General features: G+C 39.7%; 1 protein-coding gene across 2 annotated transcripts in view; it reads left to right on the top strand.

Moving 5' to 3' along the window:
• nat16 (N-acetyltransferase 16) overlaps positions 1 to 22,582 on the top strand; it is a 28,788-nt gene extending 6,206 nt beyond the window's left edge. Inside the window, exons 2-6 of one of the 2 annotated variants that reach the window (XM_042512789.1) lie at positions 12,380 to 12,565; positions 18,526 to 18,751; positions 20,260 to 20,484; positions 20,648 to 20,973; positions 21,229 to 22,582. In XM_042512789.1, coding sequence (XP_042368723.1) covers positions 12,510 to 12,565; positions 18,526 to 18,751; positions 20,260 to 20,484; positions 20,648 to 20,973; positions 21,229 to 21,457 — 1,062 coding nt within the window. In that variant the 5' untranslated portion in view covers positions 12,380 to 12,509 and the 3' untranslated portion in view covers positions 21,458 to 22,582. The remainder of the gene's footprint in view (positions 1 to 12,379; positions 12,566 to 18,525; positions 18,752 to 20,259; positions 20,485 to 20,647; positions 20,974 to 21,228) is intronic. The other variant, XM_042512790.1, reaches the window with a different exon arrangement.
• Positions 22,583 to 23,209: the final 627 nt, after the last annotated feature.

Raw genomic sequence — 23,209 nt, 5'->3', positions numbered from 1 at the left:
ATTTCATATGTAAAATGTTAATGTGTACAGTTTGTGAACACACAAGCATGCATGTTCACATGCTAAAGTTAGCATGTGAACTTGTGCCCAGACAAAGTGATTAGACTCACAAATGTTTCTGCAAAATGAAAATTTCAAGAGACACCCGTGCAGCCTTATCTTTTACTATGTAAGTAGATATTCTTTATAAGGCTAAGTGAAAGTGAAAGACATTGGTCCTATCCCATTACTTCTCCTGTAACACTATCACCCGTCTCAAAGTGATCTTGATTGGGTAATGGCCCCTTGGAATGGAGCTACAAGGGCCAGGTGTCAGGCAGTGGTCATGAAGAATTTGTAACACACAGTAACTGATGTACATGCAAACCTGATTTGTTACATAATATAAAGATATTTAGTCTTTCCACTTTGTGCAAGTTTTAGCCATTCCTCAGCCACAGTTGCAATGCATTCTGGGAAAATTATTCTCTCACTTGATTTGACTATGCATGTGAAAATGCTCCAGTTGGCAGACCATCTGGACTCTAGATAACCACTACCCCTTTATCCCAATAAGAAGTGGGACACACCACACTGCATGAGAGTGCACAAAATGGAGGGAAAAGACCAAGATTGCTTATTGATAATCGTTAGTGGTAACAATAAATATCAAGTCTACTTGATGTTACTATTGCATGATGTGACATGAATGAACAGGTAATATTATTTAAGCCTAACTTGTTGCAGTAATGCTTGCTTTATTTGCATTTAGGTTTTAACAACATGTGGGGAGGCAGAGTGCATTGGCAGCAATCATTTAAAAATTCTAGACAATTAAAGCAGCATTAATTGATTATTTGGCCACTTGGGGGCGCCGTACAAGCTGAAACAGCATATAGTGAGAGAGATGACTTTTTTCTTTAAGGTAGCTTAGCCCTGGTTCCCTCATCAAAAAGCCTGTGGGATTTTTCCACTGGATTTCGGATTACTGTAGAAAATTAGATTAACATTTTGCGTGACATGTTTTGCTCAGCAAGATAATCTTCACAAATGCACACCACTTTTAGGATTTTTGAGGTCTAAATGCAATCGTCAGATGTAAAAAGCTCATGTTGGGCAATAAACAAACTCCATCACAGTCACATGATTTGATGTTGCCAATGCAACAAGGCTATAAACATTGTTGGGAAAGTTACTTTGGAAATGTAATAGTTTATAGATTACTAGTTACCCTGCAAAAAATATAATGTTACGTTACTTTTTCAATTAGCCTACTTCATCAAAGTAAGAAGAAGGCAATTCTGCACTGCAAAAACATGCAAAGCAATACAATAGATGTTTTATTCAACGTATAAGATTCTACTGAAAAGATTACAATTACATTACATTACAATTTAATTACTGTAACTAGTTACTAGTTACTCCCAACATGTGCTGTTTGGTAAGGCTCGGCTTGAAGACTTACTGTAGTCTCATTTAACCGCTTGTTAGCAACCCCCTTTTTTAAGTCACATATATTTTATTTCATTATTCAAAGTGAAGAGAAGGGTACTTGCTGATATATTTTATATTTTATGGAACAAAACGTGAAAATCTCTTCAGCTTTTGTTAACCACAAACCTTATTTCAGGCATCTAATCAAAGACCATTAAAAAAAAAACATTTACTTTGAGATGAGGGAACTGGATGTGCTAAAATGCTAACCTGTTTTCAGATTTTAGGACTCATTACTGGGGTGCTCTATCATCAACTTAAAAAAATAATGTGGCAAACATTAGACATTTTTCTATTCACATATCCAACAGACTCAGAGAAACATTATTTTTTTTATGTGTGATGAATTCAAAACAAAATTCTAAAAGCTAGATTAGTCATCTGAGTTAGCTTACCAAACTAGCTGACCCTTCAACTGTTCATTCTGGTTTGTTAACCTATGTGAGGCTGTTGCCAGTTAGCTTGACTAATATAATACCCAGGTTTTAAAAAATACTCATAAAGAGTAGCCTTTCAGATGTTTACTCCCCTTTTAGCTCCGGTTTGGTCTTTGACTGCTAATTGCTATCTGCCAACTTTCTTGCTAAAAATAGCTGTGCAGTTTTTGAGCTATAGAACCAAACTATAAAGGCTGAAAATTTCCTTAGAGCTGTCAAGAACTGCAGACCAACTAATTTTCACTTGCTCACAGATATCTGATCCATTTTAATACAACATTATCGACTAGTGCATCTTTAAATAGTGATAGACAGGTGTATTGTTTTTCAAAGTGGCATCCATCTTCCCTATCATCATCACACTCTTTTCATCCCCCTTTCCTTTGCACAGTGACTCACGAATGAAATACTCACTGTCACGCACACTCTTACAGCTGCTGGAGGGAGAGAGAGTGAGAGAGAGCGAGAGTGAGTGAGAGTGAGTGAGCAAGAGAGGGAGAGAGAGAGAGAGAGAGAGGATGTGATCTGATGTCTTTTGACAGTTTGGTATTTGGAATTGAAAGCGTGGAGGCATTATTGTATTAATCATGGAAGGGAGAGAAAAAATAGCAAAGCACAACATGGTCATCCTATTCTTTCTACTTTTGTCAACACATTTACTCACACAGTCCAGTCCCTCCGTCTCTCTCTCTCCCTGTGCACACAAAGGCAGGAGAAGCAGCAGTGGAGGTCTTTATGGTTCTGCAGTTTGTTATGATTGTTGTCATGCAAGATAAAATCTGGTGTTATAGTGTTAAAAGCTTGTTAATTTTTGCTGTGTTATTGTGACTGATGCCTTTATGTTGCTGCTGTCATATGTTGTCATGTGACCTCTTACATGGCTCTTGTGTCTCTTTAGGTTTCTGCTATAAACGTTGGTGTGTTTTACATGACTATTGCATTGCTGTGGTGTTTGCTGCAAATAGTCTGCTCATAAACTTATAGATTAACAATTTGCACTAAGGTGATGAATAGAAATACTGATATTAACAATAGTAGTACTTGAAATGTTAGTTTGATTTAAGAGACAGATAGTCAGTGGGGCCCCCAAGGCCGGGCCAGGTAGCCACGGACAGGCCACCCTGATATAATTGCTAATGATGTTGAAAAAGGTCATGCCAACACACTTTTTAAGTTTGTCTTAAAGGTGAACTATGCCCAAATTTCAAAATTCATACATGTTTTTCTTATGGGCTAAGATAGCTCAAAGGGGCTGGCAAACATAAACAACTGCTACAATTCTACAACTTTGCTGTGCTAACGCTAAAAGGCTAACATTTCTGAAGTTGTCAAGTATAAAATTTGGAACTACTCCATAAGCAATGAATTCAGAAAGATGTTATAGATACAATACGCTTCAATGATCACAAGTAGACAACCAAGACATGTGTCTATTATGTCTCCAGCTAGCCACTTGTGTTCAGATTTGTTATTTCCTATGTCACTTATGCCAGACTTATGCTTATCTGCATACAGGTGGAGTAGCAGAACAGAACGTCAGGCACATTGAGGGCAAAACTAAACTTTACATTTCACCAGGTCTAAAAGTTTGCATTCAATCTCTCATCCATCAATCTGATCTGAACAGCTCCGAACAGATCAACAGATTAATCATTCATCCCCTCAATCACAAACTGCTGCTGAGGAAAAAGAGAACTCATGGAGAGCTCTGCCTATACTGTGTTCACCGACCCACAAAAAAACCTTTAAATTTAGAGAGGGGACACAAAATGATACAGTACAAAGGGACACACACGTTTTCGCTGGTCCGTGAACGTAGTGTAGGTTGAGCTTGCATTCTTTTTTTCCTCATCAGCAGTTTGTGACTCACAGGGTGGATAGTTGATCTGTCAATCCATTCACAGCTGATCAGATCAGTTCAAAACTTTTAGACCCAGGGCAATTAATGATTACGTTTTACTCTCATGGCACCTTGTGTTTGAGAGCATAGTGCAACAAATAATTAAACTATATATGTCATTAAACAGCGCTTCAAAGAATGGGCCAGCTCCAAAAATTAAATTTAATATGTGGTGGAAGATGTTTTAATCGTAGCAGGCTGCTAAAAATAAATTAATATGTTGAAAAGCGTTATCTATTACTGAATGAGGTATTGTTTTCAATGCAGTGGATATCCTTTTTGGATGCTTCTAAAGAGAGTATTGCATTGTGGGTTGTTTGTAGCGTGATAATGTCCCCACTGTATTTGCTGAACAAACACACTTGGGACAGAATCAACTGTCAAACTGCTAAGAACTGCCACTGTCACTGAACGTCACGATGAGGAGCTCTATAGAAAGTCTGAAAAATGCTAACAGCCAGAGAAAATCATTGTGAGCACTTACAGAGCCTTACAGGAGAGTGTGTTTGTATGTGACTGATACACACATGAGGGATTTATGTTGTGCTTAAATGGAAAAGGAAGAGAAGAGGCTTGTAAGATGACAACTCGGATCACAAATCACAGCAGCGTCAAATGATGTGCGATTGTGGATGCATTTGCGAGTCCTTCAGGGCTCTCACGTGTTCGTGCGTGTGTTGGAAGTATGGCTTTTGATCAGTGAAACATGTCCAAATGAACATAAGAGGATATAATCAAGTGTTGCACATTTGGTAACCTGTTTTTACAGTGCAGAATTTCAGCAGCTAACAAAGAGTACATCACACTGAGCATTAAATCTGCCTTTAACTGTACATGTGACTTTTCAGGGAGTGTTAAGTGTGATGCCTTGGTACACAAAAATACACACTCAAAAATACACACACACACACACACACACACACACACACACACACTGTGTCGCAATACAGGGACCTTGGAGATTAATGACTATATAGGTGGCGCAGTGCAGAGGGGAGGCCAGGGGAGGACAAGAGAGGGGAGGGATAGATTTAAGAGAGGAGGAGAGAGGCAGGAGGAGGGGGATGGTAGGGAGGCTGGGAAGAAGGACAGTGGGGGGTGGTTCAGAAGAAGAGGAGGCTCAGGGGAGATGGAAGTATGAATGAGGCTAGGAGGAAGTTAGGAGATGAGGAGGAGGGTTAAAACAGAAGGAGGTAGAGAGGAAGTGAAAGGCCAGCAGGAGGCTTTGAGGAGATGTGGGAGTTTAAAAGGAGACCAGGAGGACGTGGAGAAGAATGTCGTCTGCCTGAGCAGTTTTATTGTTCGTGATGAACTACTGCAAAGTCAAATAGGGCTTAGTGAACGAGTGTGTGTGCGTACAAAGTGATGCATTGCCTCGCTCGCTCTCCCTCCCCCAAATTGGACAGAGCAGACACAAAAACTACGCAGCTCAAAGCCCTCATTTCTACCGTTCTCACATCTCTCCCGTCCACTTTTTCATCATATTTATTACACCCACAGCTGTCTCCGGGTGTAATGACACACACATAATCCCCACCCATCCCCCACACCCATCCTCTCCTCCCCATGACCCTCATTCATTTTACAGCAGGAGCAGTTTGGGCCTCCAGCATTCACACGCACTTATCTTGCATCAGATCTGGATTTTCAGAAACGTCATACAAACAAGAACCTTGGTTTTTAATAGTGTTATTTCTGAAACTAAAACAGAAACAAAAATGGAAAAAAAGTCTGTAAATTTGATTTAAAACACAAAAAAGACAAAGAAAATTATTTGAGAAAACCTAAACAGAAAAAATATTGCCTGGTTAAAAACTAATTCAAATAAATTAAAAAGAACATAATTCTACTGTTTCAGTTTAAGTTTTTTAGTTGTAATTTATCGCTAAATCTACAGGATTTTGCAGGCTTTTTGGGGATTGTCGCAGCCTGAAAGTCCTGATTTCGCAGCAGCTTTTCTGAAAATTTGCAATGCATGTTGTGGTCATGGATGTGTTACCAAACAGGCCTTGGGCCCAAACCCTCTGAGTAAAATTTTTCTTTTGCATATCTTGTCAAATGATTTAGTCCTTCATGTCAATTCCCATAAAGTAAAAAGAAAAGTGAAAAAAAGGTAAGAATCAGCATTCACACGAAATGAAATCAAATGACTGTGCATTAGTAATGGCCCCAAACATGCAGAGAAACCTGCTCACCCAGTGGATATGCCAAAAATATGCTACAACCCCCATAAAGATAAGCAGGAACTGAAATAAAAATCTGAGTAGTGACCGACTGCTTGTAAACCAGAATTAAACATAAACATAGACTTTTCATGAGCACATGATATGCCTCATAAATCTGCCCAAACATGATTTCCCTCAGTGATCTGAAAGTTCATACATTACACTAGGAATGCTCTAATGTTCATGCTCGATAGGGGACATTTTTGTGTGAACAAGAGAAATAACATGTAGTTAAAAAGTAAAAAAATAAAAGAGAGCACATGACATGGGATTAGAGCAGATCTATGAGCTGTAGCAGAAATATACCATACAATTTAATTTCAGATGGACATTGAGTGGGTTAATTTGTGACCACTGACACCTCTGCAATCTAAAGAATTCATAAATAACCACATCAGTGCTTAGAGGGAAGATATTTAGAAAAGATGGCTTACTGCATCTCTACCTGGCTAATGACTTTGTTAAGTTTTTAAAGCCATTACAGTCCCAGCTACTCAGAATTAGCCAATCATTTAGCCACTTGTTAGCAGTTGCTACTTTTCAGCCAACAAGTGGCTAAAGGAGACTACAACTTCATCGCACAAAATACGTCTCTACAGCCTTGTCGTTGTGGCGACGTTAAAGTTTGTTGAAGTATTGTTTATAGCTTACGTTAGCTTTTTACTTCTGGCGATTGTATTTATGCTTTAATTGCCTTAGCAATGCTAACTTCCTGGTTAGCCTACAAATAATGGTCTCAAATAACAAGCAACTTGTTGAAAATATGCTCTGTGGGAACAAAGTCCACACATATAAGTGTGTTTTTACAAATGGGGTTTTTTTTTCTCTAATGGTTGTCAAAAAATATCTGTTCTTATGAAAATGCAAAAACACCATTGAAGTCTTGTCAAGAGTATGCCAAACCAACAGCTGGCAAAATAACCCAATGATTAAAAAGATTTTGGCCAATTGGAAACCTAGAAAAAGCTATCACCAGAAGGTTACCTGACTGCAATGGCACATTGTTCTGCAATTTGATGCTTACATTTTTGTAAAAACATGAAAAGTCCTACTAGTAACATTAGAGGCAGCCATTGCATGAAATGCCACCTCATTTGTGATGGAAAAAGGAGATAGAGGCACACAGTCTGATGTTACTAGCCAAAAAACTCAGTTTTCCCTGTCCACACAGCAACACTGAACCCTGAGTTTCTGAAAATCCTCACCATGGATGAAGTTTTACAAAAGGTTTTCAGTTATCTTAAAGGCAGGTTGTGTGTGAACAAAGGGCCAAAATACGTAGTAAAATGTTAAAATATGATAATGATAATGCTTCTAGACAAGCCTGAAAAAATCAGGTATCGGAACAGGTGATTCCACGCGCTTTGTTTCAATGAAAACATCAAAACTTGAAGTACAATGGTCACACCATAGCAGCCTGATGGCACTCAACTGTTTGCCACTGTTATGCAACTGGTTTCACACATAGTGCTTAAGGGCATTACGAGGTGGTGATACATTCACTATGCCATCAGCCCACCCACCAATTTAAGATGGCTACTACTGTATGTCTAGATTTACATTTCAATGGTTTGATGTTGAAGGGAAGTGAATAAAAAAGGCTTGGGAAGAAATGGCAAATCTGTACTGTTGTAGTTTTAGAAATGCTAAAAATGGTGTAACATCTTGTCAAAAGCTCATCAGGGGGTGGCAGCTTACAAGAGAGCTACTGCAGCAACTGGTAAGCTTATACTACCCCATTCTGAATTATGCATACTGCCTCAGATAACACATTATTCATGACCTGTGCTGCATTGTACAGGTGGAGGTGACCATTAAGCACATTTGCTGAAGTGGTTTAGTTGGAGAAAGTAATGCCTCAAATAGTGGGGTAATGCTTCCTCTGGTGCTTGTTGACAGACTCTAGAGTTCTTGCCAAGGTAAGGGCATCTTGAATAAATGATTTATTTTTTCAGTTGTTTAATTACACAAAAATGTCAAAATTCATATTTTACCTATCTTTATTTCTAGGAAAAACACCCCTACTTCTTCTTGGCCATTTGGTCTTCCATTTGGTCTTCACCTGGCAGAATGGACCAAGGTGATATCAAAGACATGGCATTGCGAAAAGAAGAACTGTGTATGAGAATTAAAACCTTGTACAAAAGAGAAAGCAATACTGTGCTCTGAAAATAAAAGAATTTTAACACTTAACAGTTTGAGTGCTCAATATGCTACTTGGTTCAACCAGTTATTTTGTCTGAACTATCTTCATCATGATCTGGGAATATATGCACTTGTTGCATTTCTTTTTGGAGATCATCGGTCAGCGGCCAGTGCCTCTTTCCACAGCACTTTGTGCGGACTGAAAAACAATATGTACGCAAGACTACAAAATACTGCTGGTTCATTGTAATTTATTTTCAATGAAATATTTGGCCCAAATGGGAATGGTGTAAGAGCCATTTCCATTGTGAGTATCTTCTGTTCCCAAGGAGATACCACCTTAGGGTTTCCGTTACACTACTGCATCAAGGTTTGGTCACACCAGCTTCTAAAACTGCAAAATTCTGTAGCGAAACCAGTTCATTTCGATGGGATAACCACAATTTGTGGTTTTGCTCCTGGACATTTGAGAAATTTCCACCTCAAGTCCAGCTTTGGTAAAATTGGACCTGTGGTTTTTGCGCCTTGGACTAATTGCAAACAGTACACAATAATTACTGAATGAAACATTGCAAAATCCCAAGATCATCCCGAAGATTATCAACGTTCTTGGAAAAAATGCTGAACTTCTGCCTCCCAACCACAACGATGTAACACTGGGACAAGATCATCCAACATATTTTCCCTTGGTCGTGACCATGGACCTGCCGAGAATATTGTATTCCAGTCTTTCACAACTTGCATAATATGATAAGAAGATCCTGCAGGAGCCACAGACAGATTTCCAAGATCGGTCAACTTCCTTGGTGGTGACATGGAACAAGTTATAAACACGGTCAAATTATTCAAGAGAAGATGCAAAATTTGGACATTGTCGTCTTCCTGTTGGCTTCGTGTGAGGTGTCCTAAATGCGGAACTGGTTGGAGTCATAGCCAACGTAGCGGGTCCCTAAAAGACTATTGATAAATAATTACAACAAATGGAACTTATCCAAAAATTATTAAGTGTTGATGTATAAGTTTGTGTTTGTGTGAGGGTGGGTGGTGGGGTGGGTTAATGTGCAAACAAATAAGACAAGCATTAGCTAGCTAGCGACCCCACGGTCACTCTGCCTCACTCCCCATCCCTGTGGACTATTTTCTTGGGAGGAGAGCAGGCAGCAGCTCAGGAGATGTACCTTCTGTGGGCGGCTGTAGCAGCTCAGATTCAGCTAGCGCAATCCCCCTGGTGCCGGGTGTACAGTGGGCCAGTTCCCAATGGCAGCACTGGGTTTAACCTGGTTAACAGCAGCAATGGAAGGTTTGCTGATCCAGTGGGTAGTCAGGGCTATCCGGTCCCCCAGAGCTGGGGTTTGGTGCTGACTGGATTCAGCTTACTGCAGTGGCTGACAGTGGTTCTGTCTCCGGAGCTGCTGTCCGCTCCCCTCTGTAGGCGGGAATGAGGTGGAGAACACACTGTGATTCAAAGCTCTAGCAAATGATAGCTAAATAAACGTGAATATGAAGCTGCTGCCATGAGTCTTTGGCAGCGGTTAACAGAAGGTTAAACTTTTAGTAACATTTTCTCTCTGTCTCTGAAATGCTTTGCCGATATTAACACGTTTTGGGTAGTTTATTTTCAGACTTTCTTTTAGACCCCTTTTGACAAGTTTGTCTTCCGTTTTTGGGTTTCTTTGCAGTTTAAGTGGTTAGCCAATACTGGAATAGCAATTTTCTCTGCAGGAATTTCCACCATCGAGTCAGGCATTTGAATCATTTGGCTATTTGTAGAAGAGCCAATAAGAATTCAGTATTTCTGGAATGACCTGTGATTGACCAAATTCAATGCTTTGATTTTCTTAAGCCTAAAAACAGAGCCATGGGTAGCAGAAATCTAGTTTTCTCTCAGAAATTACAGTATGTGCAAAGTGTTTTAATTGCTTTTGTGCCCAATGACGCCAAACTGCCTACCCCAGTTTAAAGGCAGCACCAGGAACTCTCTGCACTATGACCTACTAAACAGCCTGCTGCAGAATGAGAGCCAGTATTGGTTGGCATGCCTCTCTCAACATTGAAGCCATTGATTTTTTTTAGATGGTACATAAAGGTCATTTATATTTACTGCATATGATTGCATCAACACCAGGTGTCTGACATTATTATGTTGGATCTCCAGTCACTAATAGGTGCTCTAAAAGGAATCCACATTTTGTTATAAAGGTATAATTCCCTTAGTATTTATAGAAAATAACAGGACTGTCAATTCACAATTTGTGAATCAGTCATTCGATGTGGGCACCTTTGTGAGTTTTTGAAACAGTTCACATATAATTAAGAAATTAATATAGCCCATAAAGTATGTTATTTTAGAATAAAGTTAAGTAGGTTTTCCTTTTGTAGAAATCAATTTCTAACATAGGTCATCTCTAGGACAGGGGGAAACTCTTTCAATATCATTGAATCTAGAAATTGCCATAAACCATGACCTCTGTCTTTATAATGTGCACCTATAGAGCCATTGCCCTGATTGATGGCTGCCTTGTGCTCTGCAATGGGAAGATTAACGTTTCTCTGTCCGTCATTCCACAAGGTCATTTCAGAAGACAGATTTGAGTCTTTTTCTTTTTTTAATTTACAGTCATATGCTAGCATAACAGGATATGTGGTTCTGTAGGTCAGTCATCTACACCCAGGTAGCATCTACAAATGTAATATTACCTACAGCTCTCAGCTGAGTTTGCATTAGATTTTTTTTGTTGTCCCTCATAAAAATTTGGTCCTAATTTATGATTACCATCATTTCAATTTTAGCTGCTGCTGGCGGATATTATCCTTATTATCCGTAGCCCATTATCTGCTTGTTCTTAATCCTCCACCATATAAATACATCTTGATTGGGCTCTGGAACTTTGGTAATAAAAATAATTAACAGTGAATGTTCAAGGCTTCGGCCATGAAGATCTTGCCGAACATGACTTTTAAATTTAAATTTAGTAAAATTTTATGTATGCACACATATACATTTATGTATTACACTGCACACAATGTAAAGCTGTGTGCAGTGTCCTGATCAGTTCAGCCTGTCCTTGCTCTGCTCTAGCTATGTTTTTCATGGGACTGCTGCAGGAGTACGAGCTTTGCTACAGGGACAGTTTGTGAGAGTCCACGTGGTGGTGACAGGGCAAACTGCTAGCAACACACAGCTAATGTAACCTAACAGTTAATGGATCTAACAACAGATTCAAGCCATTTTGGTATTGGCATTTGGGACCATAGACTGTATGTTTGACCAAATGGCTCAGGGTCAGATATTTAAAAGAAACTTTGGACACTCAGCTGCCATGATATTAACAATGAAGTGATAAATCCTACTAATATGATGGCTTGACAAAGAATTAATGCATATGAGATCAGACAAAGACAAGACTAGACAATAGCTAATTAATTTTTACACGCCATTTACTTGCAGGGCCGTGAATTACTTAAAGTTACAGTAGATTGGCTTCAGTATTGTAATCTGTCAAAATGATGGACAGCCTTCAGATTTTTCCATCATTGTTTAAAAAATAGTCAATGACAGGAAAAATAAATGAAGGCGACCTCTGGCTCTTAGGCAATTTATGTATTTTCAGTGTTCTTGTTAATCACTTCATCCACCTGATATGTGTAAAAATAAAACTTAAAAAGTATTACGTAAACATTAAGATGATAAGTCCATCACATCTTTTTTGCAATCAATGTGTTAATTGTTTTGTAGCATCAATCATTTTCTTAAAAAGTCATGGAATACAAATAACAACCAACCCATAAAAGTATCAAACCCATAAATCATTGGTGCCATAAGCACACTAATGATGCTTATGGCACCAATGATTTATGGGTTTGATACTTTTATGGGTTGGTTGTGTGCCCTCTGCTGGCACCATGGAATTACCTCAGCTTGTAACCACCAGGGCGGAATAAAAAATCACGTCAAGACATTTTAGTAGAAGTTGTAATTTTTATGTAATTAAAGCAAAAACAATACATGATGTATAGAAACAGGTAGAATTGCCTATGCATTTTCTTATAGCAATATGACAACCAGTGTAGGTGACAATGTTGAAGTATATCGCTCTATTGTCTCATTTATATGGCAACAAGCACAGACTGATGATTGACAGATTTACCAACTAATCATTTTCTGGTGCCTGTGTGTCAATGGTTTGTTTCATGTATAGGCGGGGCAGCGTGGGAAAAATGACATGGAGCCTGCTATCACGCAACAGAGCGGTTTGCTTATGTGTTTGCGTCAGCATGGAGCCTACAGGCATGAAGCACTGGAGCCAAGGATCTACCCAGGAGACATGAATGATAATGGTGTCCATGTTCTCATCACACCAACAGGAAAATCTACTGAAGACATGGTGTGTTCCTTTGAGTTTTGTATTATTCGGGTGCTCAAGAGACCTGTTCTTTTCACTATCTATTCTGTGTGGAAGTGCGGGACGATAAAGACGAGTGCTGGCAGCGTACACCAAATAAATCGAATCTGGTGTGTTAACAGAGACAAAATGGCATGTACATGAGGAATGTGTGCCACTTTTGACTTTGATTGCCAGTGTGTAGCTCTAATACCAGTCGACCTCTCTTTGCACCCTTAGTTTTGTGCATTATGATAAACCAATAAATCATTTCTATCATGCTACCTTTTGAGATATTTGGGCATCACCCAAACTCAATCATCAATCACAGATTGAAGAGAACTATTCGAGACTCTTTTTTGTGGACATTGTTGGAACCATTTTGGGCCAAGCGTTTCAGTATGTTGGTCAGTTCCCCAACAAAATCACGTGAAGGAATGTGTTCATTTGTGTGCATCCTTTCGGATTACGAATTTCCCGTTGTGTCTTTTCACATCACAACTCCAAAACTCCCCCATTTGGCACAGCATCGAGAAATGTCCGGACCCCAACCTGCAGCGAGCATATTGGCAATTGCCTACCGTGGCGTATTTGATGGCAGTTCAGCAGTCTTTTGCAAATGTGCCAAATTCCATTTTGTTTGGAGTACGCTGCCAGTCGAAGAGAGGGAGGAAGTTGGAGCATGAGAGAGTGAATAGGAGAAGAGTGAATCAATGAGTGTGTGAGAGAGAACGGGAGAGAGAAACACAAAAACAAAACAGCATCGCTCTCATTGGCAGGAGCAGGCTACCCAGCCAAGCCTGACACCTCATCTCAAAGCATCAAAGCATGATGGAAAAATACCAGTGTCCACAGTGTGTACGTGTGTGTCTGCTGTGACCAGACAGTGTTTTCACTACAAATGCCCTTACAGCTCACATGGCCCATTGATAGATTATTGGAACATGTCTAGCATTTCTGTTTTAGCCTCTACAAACCAACAATTCCCCCAAGGGGCTGACTGGCCCTCCAATCCCCTCTTTTCATTCCAAAGGAAAAAAAAGTGCTTCACAACACAAGCTAACAGGTAATAAAAAAGGGCCATTATTAACCAAGGACAACCACAACAAAAAAAGTAAGAACACAGAATGTGTTCAAGAGTTTATGTTACATTCAAAGTTTTTTAAAAATACTCATCAATTTGTTATACAGAGATGAATCACTGTGTGGGGTAGGGTTTTGGACATGGATAGAGTAACTTCCATAGTGCCCGCATAGAGGAGCCTCTTGTCCATTGACACCTTGTATATCCAGGAATTCCAAGTGCAGATGAAGCACCGATCATTTCTATGAAGAGTGCAGTTTATCTGACAGAGTTGGTCCGACAGATAACATGTGCTTCCCCTTGAATGTATGTCGTCAAATGACAGAAAAATGTGACTGAAACATCTGTGTTAGACTTGCTAACTGCTGATGCAGTCAAACTGTCTGTTGTTTTTTGGATTGTAACAACACTGCAGCAGCAATCGAATGGTTATCCTGTAGCATTTAGCATCCATGGCTAGAATTGTTATCATTATTGTCTACATCTTACTAGCATGACTTGTATACCAACATGTCGTGTCGTGTAGGCTATGTATTCACAAATTGAAAGGCAAAACTTGTGTTTTAAGATGTCAAGGATGCTAGATCTTGAAATAAATTTCACTTTTAAAACCTTTCATCATTTTGTCACTTTTTTGGGCAAATTGGTATCATTTGCCACAATTCCACGACTACCCCTTTTCAATCAAATGAGCTCTGGTTCTTGAACTGGTTCGGTTGAGGACTCTTTAAACCTTGGTGCTATTTAGCGAACCAGCCGGAGTTTTTAACCAGTTTTGCACGGAATTATTGTAATTAAGGATGTATCATCTACAGAGGGTATTGCAAAATGCAAAAGACAAGTAAACAGTTGTAGCAAAACTTTGGGTTAAATTGACCGCCTACTAAATTTTTTGTGTTGTTACCCCCTTAAACAAATCACGAACAAAAAATCAATGAGACCACTGCATAATCTTTTTTTGTCCGACAATTGCTTTCTGGTTATCTATATTGTTGCCTTCTCCATCCTCTGTTTTAACCTGTTAAATATGACATGCCCACTGATGTTGTCACGGTTTTCACTTCAGGTCAAGGAAAATCGACCGTTTTTGGTTCCAGCTGAGAACCAACTTTTCGGGTTTTGAACCAATTTATTTTTCGTCAAAATGCTCTAAACAGTTCAAAATAAGGTGCAGGGACCAGAACAGATTTAGCTCCATGTTGGTGGAAAAGGGGTATGCATGGTCCTGCACGGCTCTACTCAACTCGCTCTTCTTTGGTTTTCCATTAGCTAGATAGTACCTTTTTTTTGGTGCCACTGCGATCTTGGTTCCAAGCAAGCTGATCCGATATTAGAAGGTGGATTTAAAACACTGATTGTTCAGAGATTGTGTGACATGGGAAATCCTGCACAAACCTGAAGTTTTTCAATAAGCCAAGCCACAGCAGCATTTTTTTTATTCACTTGCCACAATGTACTACACTGCTCACCGCACTGTGATGAAATTCGAGTGTCGCATTAAAGATGATGAGACAGCAGTTTCACATGACATGGTAATCAGCTGAGAAGGTGGCACTATCTGCAGTGGAAAACAAAATAGAGAAAAGGACCGGAAACTAAAAGTGAGTTGAGTCGACTCGTACATTCGGCTTGAATGTAGCACATATCCTTTCTCACAACCCTTATCCAAGAACTGCTGGTGGCATTTTAGTACTACATCGCTCTAGCATTCTCAGGATTTTTTCTTCTCTACATGATACTATCTTCACCTTGGTCAAGCCACTCTATGCTGAGTGATGTAGGCAGTCTTCACCTTGGGTCCAATTAAGTTCTTTCTCTTGTGCTTTCACTGACTTGGTACTATCCTTGAGTCTTGCCTTCTCCTCAGTTGTCATCTATCTGCCTACTGAACACTCTAAATCCATCTTTCCCTTGCTCCTATATAACTCCTACTTGTTGCATTTTGGGACAGCAGTTCATTCTTGGAAGGCAGCTATAGGTGCTTGATCGCCACCTAACCCTGGTCTTTCTCTTTCCTGTCCTGGTTTCAGGTGGATTCCTTCCTTCTTGCTATCTATCTTAGGAGCTTCCAGGACTTGATGTTGTCCTTTCTTACATCACATGTAAGACTGGTATGTCTTATATGTTGATGGCTTGAATCTAGTTCTTTCCTGTTGACATGTGTCCATGTGACACTTCAGTACAGTCCTTCTGTTTCCCAGTGTCTTCCTTGCTTCAGGCCCCCATTGTGATTGTGTAATACTTGCTGCTTTGTGTGTCTATGTGGCCATCTGTTAGTTCAACACATTCAGTCCTGGTAATCCTCTCTCTTTGCAACCATGCGTCAATTGGGCAGATGTGATCATGCAGAGGAGGAAGCTAATAGTAGTCTCATTCTTGAATCTGCTTTCGCCATGGTCATCTTCTATGCTGAGTGCTACACTTCAATGTCTCTGGTGTTGAGATTCAGACAAGGTCATATCTTATTGACATTTCTTCAACACTGTGCACTCAAAAAGGGCGTGTGTTGCACTGAATTGCCAATGTCAATTCAGGCACTACTTTGACTGGTGTGCTACAGCTTCAGTGATAACTGTTGAGTGCTTTGAGTCCCTGGTATTGTTTCATATCCTCTTCTGAGCTCCTTAATGTATTGATACATACTGTATATCCATTCAGCTTGGTGGCCAAACAATTCTATGCTCTGGAGAGACAGGTTATAGAACAGTACTTGGATAGTTAGATGGTGGTCTTTCCTTGTCATTGTCTTTTTGCTTCTATGGTGTCATTTCATTTTAGTCTGGCTTGCAGCACTTGAAGCCCCTGTTTTGCAGTCTCAGAAGCTTCAGTTCTAGACATTCAATTGCATAGCTTCAGTAGCCAGGACCTGTCCTTGAGCTACCTTACAAAGCTCTGCGTTGGACTTCCAATACAATTTGCAGTCTTCTGCTCATTGTACTTGTATTGACATCTCCGTACTGCCACTCATAGCTAGGGCTGGGTATCATTTGAAATTGCCATCAATGCCAATATCAAAATGTATCTGTTGCTGTTCTTGTGCATGGGTGGAACAGGTCTCAAGTTCCAGTCCAAAGACTTGTGTTTTTTTCTATTTATGGCAAAAGTGACTTTAGCTTGGTCTCAAGCTCTAATAAAACACAATTTGCTATGTTCATGGATGCCAAGGGCACTGCTTCTGGTCACTAGTGGCACTTGCACACTGGGCTCAGAACAGGAGGGGGAATATGTAAATCTTCTACATGGTAATCCCTCCCAGGGAAACACATTGTTAAGTATACCACCATTTGATGCAGAGGTAGCTCATGTGTTTTAAAATGCATGTTATCCAAACCGATTTTAAGAGTTCTTACATGAAATATCGAATCATATTCACAATATTCAGGCACTTGACAGCTTTTAATGTCACCAATATTTGTTCAATATTGAAAAACTATTGAGATTTCATACCCAGCCCTACCTATATGTAACTGTATGTTATCATATTTTGTTGTACTTTATCATATTGTATCACTTCTCTTTTGTATGGCCTCTTATGTTATGCTGCATGTTACCTTTTTTTTCACAGGCTTCTTTTATTTAATTTGACCACACTGTAATACATCATGTGTTAATGCACTGTATTTCAAATTAATTAAATGCAAAAGTCTTCATACAAGCAAGCATCTTGTTTTTGTTTTCCTCAGTGCAGAGCCCTAACACCTGGCACCTGCACACTCTTTGGTTCAGTATTATTCAGTATTGGTTCAATTTGGCTGGTGCCAGCAACACTTTGCTGCCCAAACGTTTGCAGATTGTTGTGCACTTACTCCTATGACCCTCACCCTTTCCAAATAACTAACACAGAAGAAGGATATTATTTATCCTATTGCATCTAATCTGGATGTAGTAACAATATTTTTGGATTTTAAGTCTGCTTCATGAAACAATCTTGCTCATTGCTTTCTCCAGTTTATCTAGTCTGTTTCATTCTGTGAATTCTTCAGCCAAGTTCTGGACAAATACCAGTGTTTGTAATGTGGAGTGGGTATCAGAGGGTATTAGTGTGCGGATTAGGGGGCTAAGAGTATGGATTTATAGGATTTCTGGGAAAAGACATAGGGATCTAGATAGGTGCCAGTCTTCCACTTCCTGTGTCTGTTGTATTTTATCGGTTTTGGCCCATCTTTTGTTGGTTTCTGCCCATCTCATTGGTTGTTTTTTTGCCTTCTGTCTTGCATTTGTTTTTGTCCCTTGGGTCCATTTATCCACCTTCCTCTGCATATGTCTCGGCTGCTTCTAACCTATTCTATAATCTACTTTATATTGGACCAGTGACGCTCCCAAGCCCCTCCCTCCTTTCTTTCTCAAAATTAATTTGAGCCCAGAATTACTGTGGTTTGTTCATTTTTTAAGCTGGCAGGACTTGAGAAGGCTTGTTATCAGTAAATGTTTTGTTTGTCTTTTTACGCAAGGGACAACCAATCTCCATTCACATTGTAGGAGCCATATAAGCACATATAGGATTATACATCCGATTATGCTACTGTGATATTGATGTGTTTCCATTTGTGCTTAGAGTCACTAATTTGATTACTCTCTCCAATGTATCACCTGGCTGAGTGGCTGAGAAATTGCTGAATGTGTTATATTTGTGTGGAGTGGACACAGTTGTTTTCTTCTGTTGGATTGATTACACCATGAACAAAAAAAAAAAAGTCACCAACAACTGTTATCCAAGCAAGTATATCGTTAAAGAAGCTTGTTGTTTCTTTGAATGTTGTTTCTGCACCACCCAGAGTTTTTCAACTTCTACTTTAGGACCGCTCTCGAGCTCTCCTAAATCCTGGTTTAAGAAAACAAATACAATCTGTAATAATGTCTCCACTTTGTATCTCATCAGTTATTTCAAGATGAAGATTGATACCAGCCTGACTATGCTCCAGCTCCCAGAGGCCCTGTCCCAGGCAGGCCTTCAGTTCTCTGTGGCCACTGAGGAGGACTTCGATGAGATCATGGCTATGAGCCAGGACATCTATGGAGGCCTTGACTACCTGCCCACTAGATACACCAGCTGGCTGCAGGAGACCAACCGCATAGTCATATTGGCCCGCAAACAGGGAAAAGTGGTAAGTTAATCAATAGTATGACAATATTTTAAAGTAATGAGATTAAAAAGATAGACTTTTTATGCATAATAATCCGAGATTTGGCTCCATGCAATGGTAAGGCATTTCATGACATCCAGTTTGAAAATCTACAAGAAAGTCAGAAATTTTATAGCCCAGTCACTAAAATAATGTTGCCATTAAGCATTTCTGCAAACTACAAATACTTTACATTTATACGTTTAATATGAATCATATTTTTTCTAAAGTAACATAGCTCTGATTACATGAAAGTAAACGGACTCTGTCATTGGGATGTGGAGGGGATGGTGGATTGTGTGACACCAAGGCAAGATGGCTGCCAAGCTGCAAATTACATTTTGAGAACAACAAACAACAAAATGGAATTTTTTTAGCTACCCATTGCTGCATATCCTGCAGCTTCTTTTGTGACCAAAAGCGATTGCGACATGCTACATTTCCACCAGGGACTGTGGCTCAATACTGGGAATTTTAAGTCAAAGCATGATCCTGTCCTAACCGTCACCAAGAGGCTTAGTACCCTCTATACACATAATGACATGTCCATGTATGTAGTTTCAAAAACGTTCCTTTATTTTTATTACTCAGCTCAGCTCTGTCAAAGGTGTCTCTAAACAAACCAATTGGATATTACTCTCCATTTTACGACCAACAAGGTGACCTTCAAGTGTCAACTTGCAGTTGACTTTAGAAACTATAATGTCATTAATGACGTTCACATTCCAATCCTTTACAGCAGTTGTTTCCAAAACCAATCACAGAACTGTAACAATATTATTACTGATGCAGACACCCAGTGTAGGCCTGCAGTGGCAGCTGGCTAAGCAAGGTAGCCCAGGTATCCTCCAGCCAACTTCTCTAGCTCCTCCTGGGATATCCTAAGGTATTCCCGGAGCAGATGGGATATGTAATCAATTCAACTTGTTCTGAGTTTCCCTGGGTTGTCCTCCCAGTTGGTCATATCCAGAACACAGCCAAAACAAAGTATCCAGGGAGCATCCTATTCATATGCCTGAAGAATCTCAGCTGGCTCTTTCTGACACAGTGGAGGAGCAGTTCTACTCTGTGCTCCTTTATGATGTCTGAGCTGCTTATTCAGTCTCCAAGGGTAAGCCCAGCCAATCAGTAAAGAAAAATGATTTGCACTGTTAAAATCTGTGACCCCATGACAAAATATCAGTGTTGGAACATCCCAGTGTGCACTGGGGGTCTTGGTTTCATTGCACTAAAGAGACCCACATCATCTGTTTTTTGCAGATGATGCAGTTCTGGCATGTAGCTTAGTCCAAAGCCACCTTGACTCAGACATCATTCAACAGCAGAAAACGACTTGCCCTCCATGCTCCGATTAATATGTCCATGTTTTACAAATCTCTATAACAGCTCATGCTGCTCTTCTCTACCTCTAAGAATGGCGTAAAGTTCTAAAAAGGACAAGTCAATGTGATTTTCATTCCTTTTCCTTCGTCCTCTGTGATATTTATCAGATTGCTCTGGAGTCGGTGTGCATGATTGACAATGGGGAGACTATGCTGGTGGAGGGTCTACGTGTTGCCCCTCAGGAAAGAGGCAAGGGTGTGGCAGGAGTACTACTGCGCTTTTGCTCCGAGCTTGTCAAATCCAAGTACCCAGAAGTCAAAGTAAGCCGCTTGACCCGTGATGATCAGCTTGGACCCAAGGATTTCCAGAAGTATCGCCTCATAACCAAGCAGGTATCAGCAGCTAAAACAGACTTCTGTGTTCTGGTCTGTGCTTATTGGTTAACTGTTGATATTACCAAATGCTTCATGCAAAATGCAATAAGCCTTGCTTTCAGTCAGTGTGTTTCCTGTTGAAGGTCTTTGTCAGCTCATACATTGACTTTCTTCTCAATAGGGTATTTTGCTGGTGCGCTTCAGAGCTGAAGACGTCAAGCTCCGTCTGGCTGAGCTTGGTCTGGGTGGAGAAATCCAATCCTCCAACTCTCCTCCAGTGCGTCTCGACCATACAGCTATCCACCGCCTGTATCTTACTACTGACCTGATGCAGGAGGTCCTTCCCAATGCCACCATCATTCAAGACTGGCAACCATTCAAGCTTTTGCCCAGTAACATGGCCATCCTACTGAAGAAGGACATCGACTGGATGGTGGATGATGCATCCAACCCGACTGTGGCCAGCCTCTGTACCTTCCCTTTCAGGGTTCCCATTGGAGATGACTGGTAACTGTCCTTTCTTTATCTTTTTACAACTAATTCAGAATACTTGTTAAGTCATGGACAACTATTGTCCATAAGAAAGAGTACAACAATGTATTGGTCTGAACTGCTGTCTAACATAACATCTTTTGATAGCACCACTGGGGGTTTCCAGAGTTCTAAATGTATGGTTTTAAGAAATTCATAATATGTAAGAGTACAAGTTATTAATTTTTAAAGTAAGAAACAGTTTTCACTGGTACACTTTTGTTTGACTAGGTATTACCTGAACATTGACATGTTCGGTAAAGACCTGGACCTGGCCCGGCAGCAGTTCTTGTGCCACCTGCTGCGCCACACTGCCACCCTGAAGGGTCACGTGATGTGCCAGATGTTCCTGGACCCACCACTCTGGAAGCCCATGGCCGAATTCTGCCACAACACCTTGAGCGTGGAGCTGGTGAAGGAGTACACCGAGCAGTGCGTGGTGGAGTCAGATGTCGTGTAGCGACAGAAGGTGGATGGAAAGGAGGTGAAGATGAAGGAGCCAGAAAGGAATGATGACAAGGGTCTAGACAACAAGAAATGGACACAACTCAATTACATTTAACAGAAAAACACAACCCTCAATACTGAGGGACAGGAACCGGGTAAACAAAATGTAGTTTCTACAAAACAAAACTTCTCAGAGTGCAGTGCGTTAGATTAAACAATACACAAACAAATACAGAGTGGACATAACATCTTTAATACATCATGTAATCAGGGACAATATGTTTGTTGCAAATGCATTTACAACTATTATAAAATTCAATTGGTGACACAACTTTACAGTAATTTCTAAGTACTGTTTTGAAGGCTGTAGTTTTGAGGGGTACATAGTATTTTGTTCCCATTATAGAATTAAAGATAGGTGACTAAAGAACATAAACACCCTTTAGTAGAGGGCTTCATGGGACAAAACTTTTGGCTGGACTGAACCTGTGAAAAATATAACTAAATCCAAAATTCATAAATTAGAAAGTAAATTCTGCAATTCCATTGAATGAAATAGTTTTCGGTCCAGTGCATCTCTGTTATAAACCCTGATGTGACTTGACCCTAATGCAGTCCAATGCAACAACACTACAAACTATAGCCTCAAAAGTGACCATAGAGTTGAATCGTCACGTTATTAGCTCACCTTGAATTTTACTTTTACCACAATGATTACAGGTGTTTGGGTTATTATGTCCACCCTCTGTCTGTTGTATGACATGGAAAGGTGTTATAAGAGCGATGAGCTTGGGGAGGCTTTCTCACACCGGTAGCAGTGATGTAACCTAAAACCTAAAAACAGTCAACATGCAAATTCTGTTTTTTAAAGAAATTTAAGTACCCTTAGGGCATCTCAAACCTTTCATCTCTTATCTTTCTGTAAATATGAACCTTCTAAATATGTACACAAGCTGAGTTGGGTTACTAAATCTGCACAACTCTGAAGGCACTTTATTAAGACTACACAAAACAGGTTGTGTCTACGTTAGAATGAAAAGAAATAGTTCAGGATCAAATAGGGGTAATTTACAGATCCCATATATTAACTAGTATTACCACAGGAACATCAACAACAAAGCTCTGCAGTGAAAAAAACAAAGCCTGTCATTGAAATGAACATGCTCAGTCACATAATGGCTGACAATTTATCCTTTGTTATGGTGAAGCTTATGTCTTAGCTTTTGTCTTTTTATCGTTTCAAATCTTTTACTGTATATATATGTTACTAATTTAATTATTTTCACTTAAATGCTGCAATAAAATTTTAACAGAAAGTATTAACTTCTGAAGCTGAAAGTGAAATTTAGGCTTACTTTTGTAGATTGCTAGCATAATGCCAAACAAAATGCTAATGCCTGAAAATGTTTAACAGACTACTGTGCAGTTTGCTACTGACTAAGGTAGGAAGGAGTAGAATTAAAATAACTGTGTTAGATTTAACAGAAATATACTGATATGTTTTAACCATCACTAATATTACCTTACAAACACCTTTTGAAAAACAGTGTTCTCCTTGACTATACAAGACCAGTGTTGGTCAGGTCGGCCATGTTAGAGCAAACTAATCTCTAGTTTATTGACCAGAGAAAAACAGATTATTGTGGATTATACCATGGCCAAGTACAGAATTAATATCTGCAAGACAGGCACATGTTCACTAAAACTGTTTGGCTATTGGGATGTCAGTTAATGTTGGCCCAACACTTTTGACCAACTAAAATAT

This window comes from Plectropomus leopardus, chromosome 23 (assembly GCF_008729295.1).
Source record: "Plectropomus leopardus isolate mb chromosome 23, YSFRI_Pleo_2.0, whole genome shotgun sequence".
Lineage (NCBI taxonomy): Eukaryota > Metazoa > Chordata > Actinopteri > Perciformes > Serranidae > Plectropomus > Plectropomus leopardus.
The sequence above is the reverse complement of the archived record's forward strand: the minus strand, read 5'-3'. Positions and strand labels throughout refer to the sequence as shown.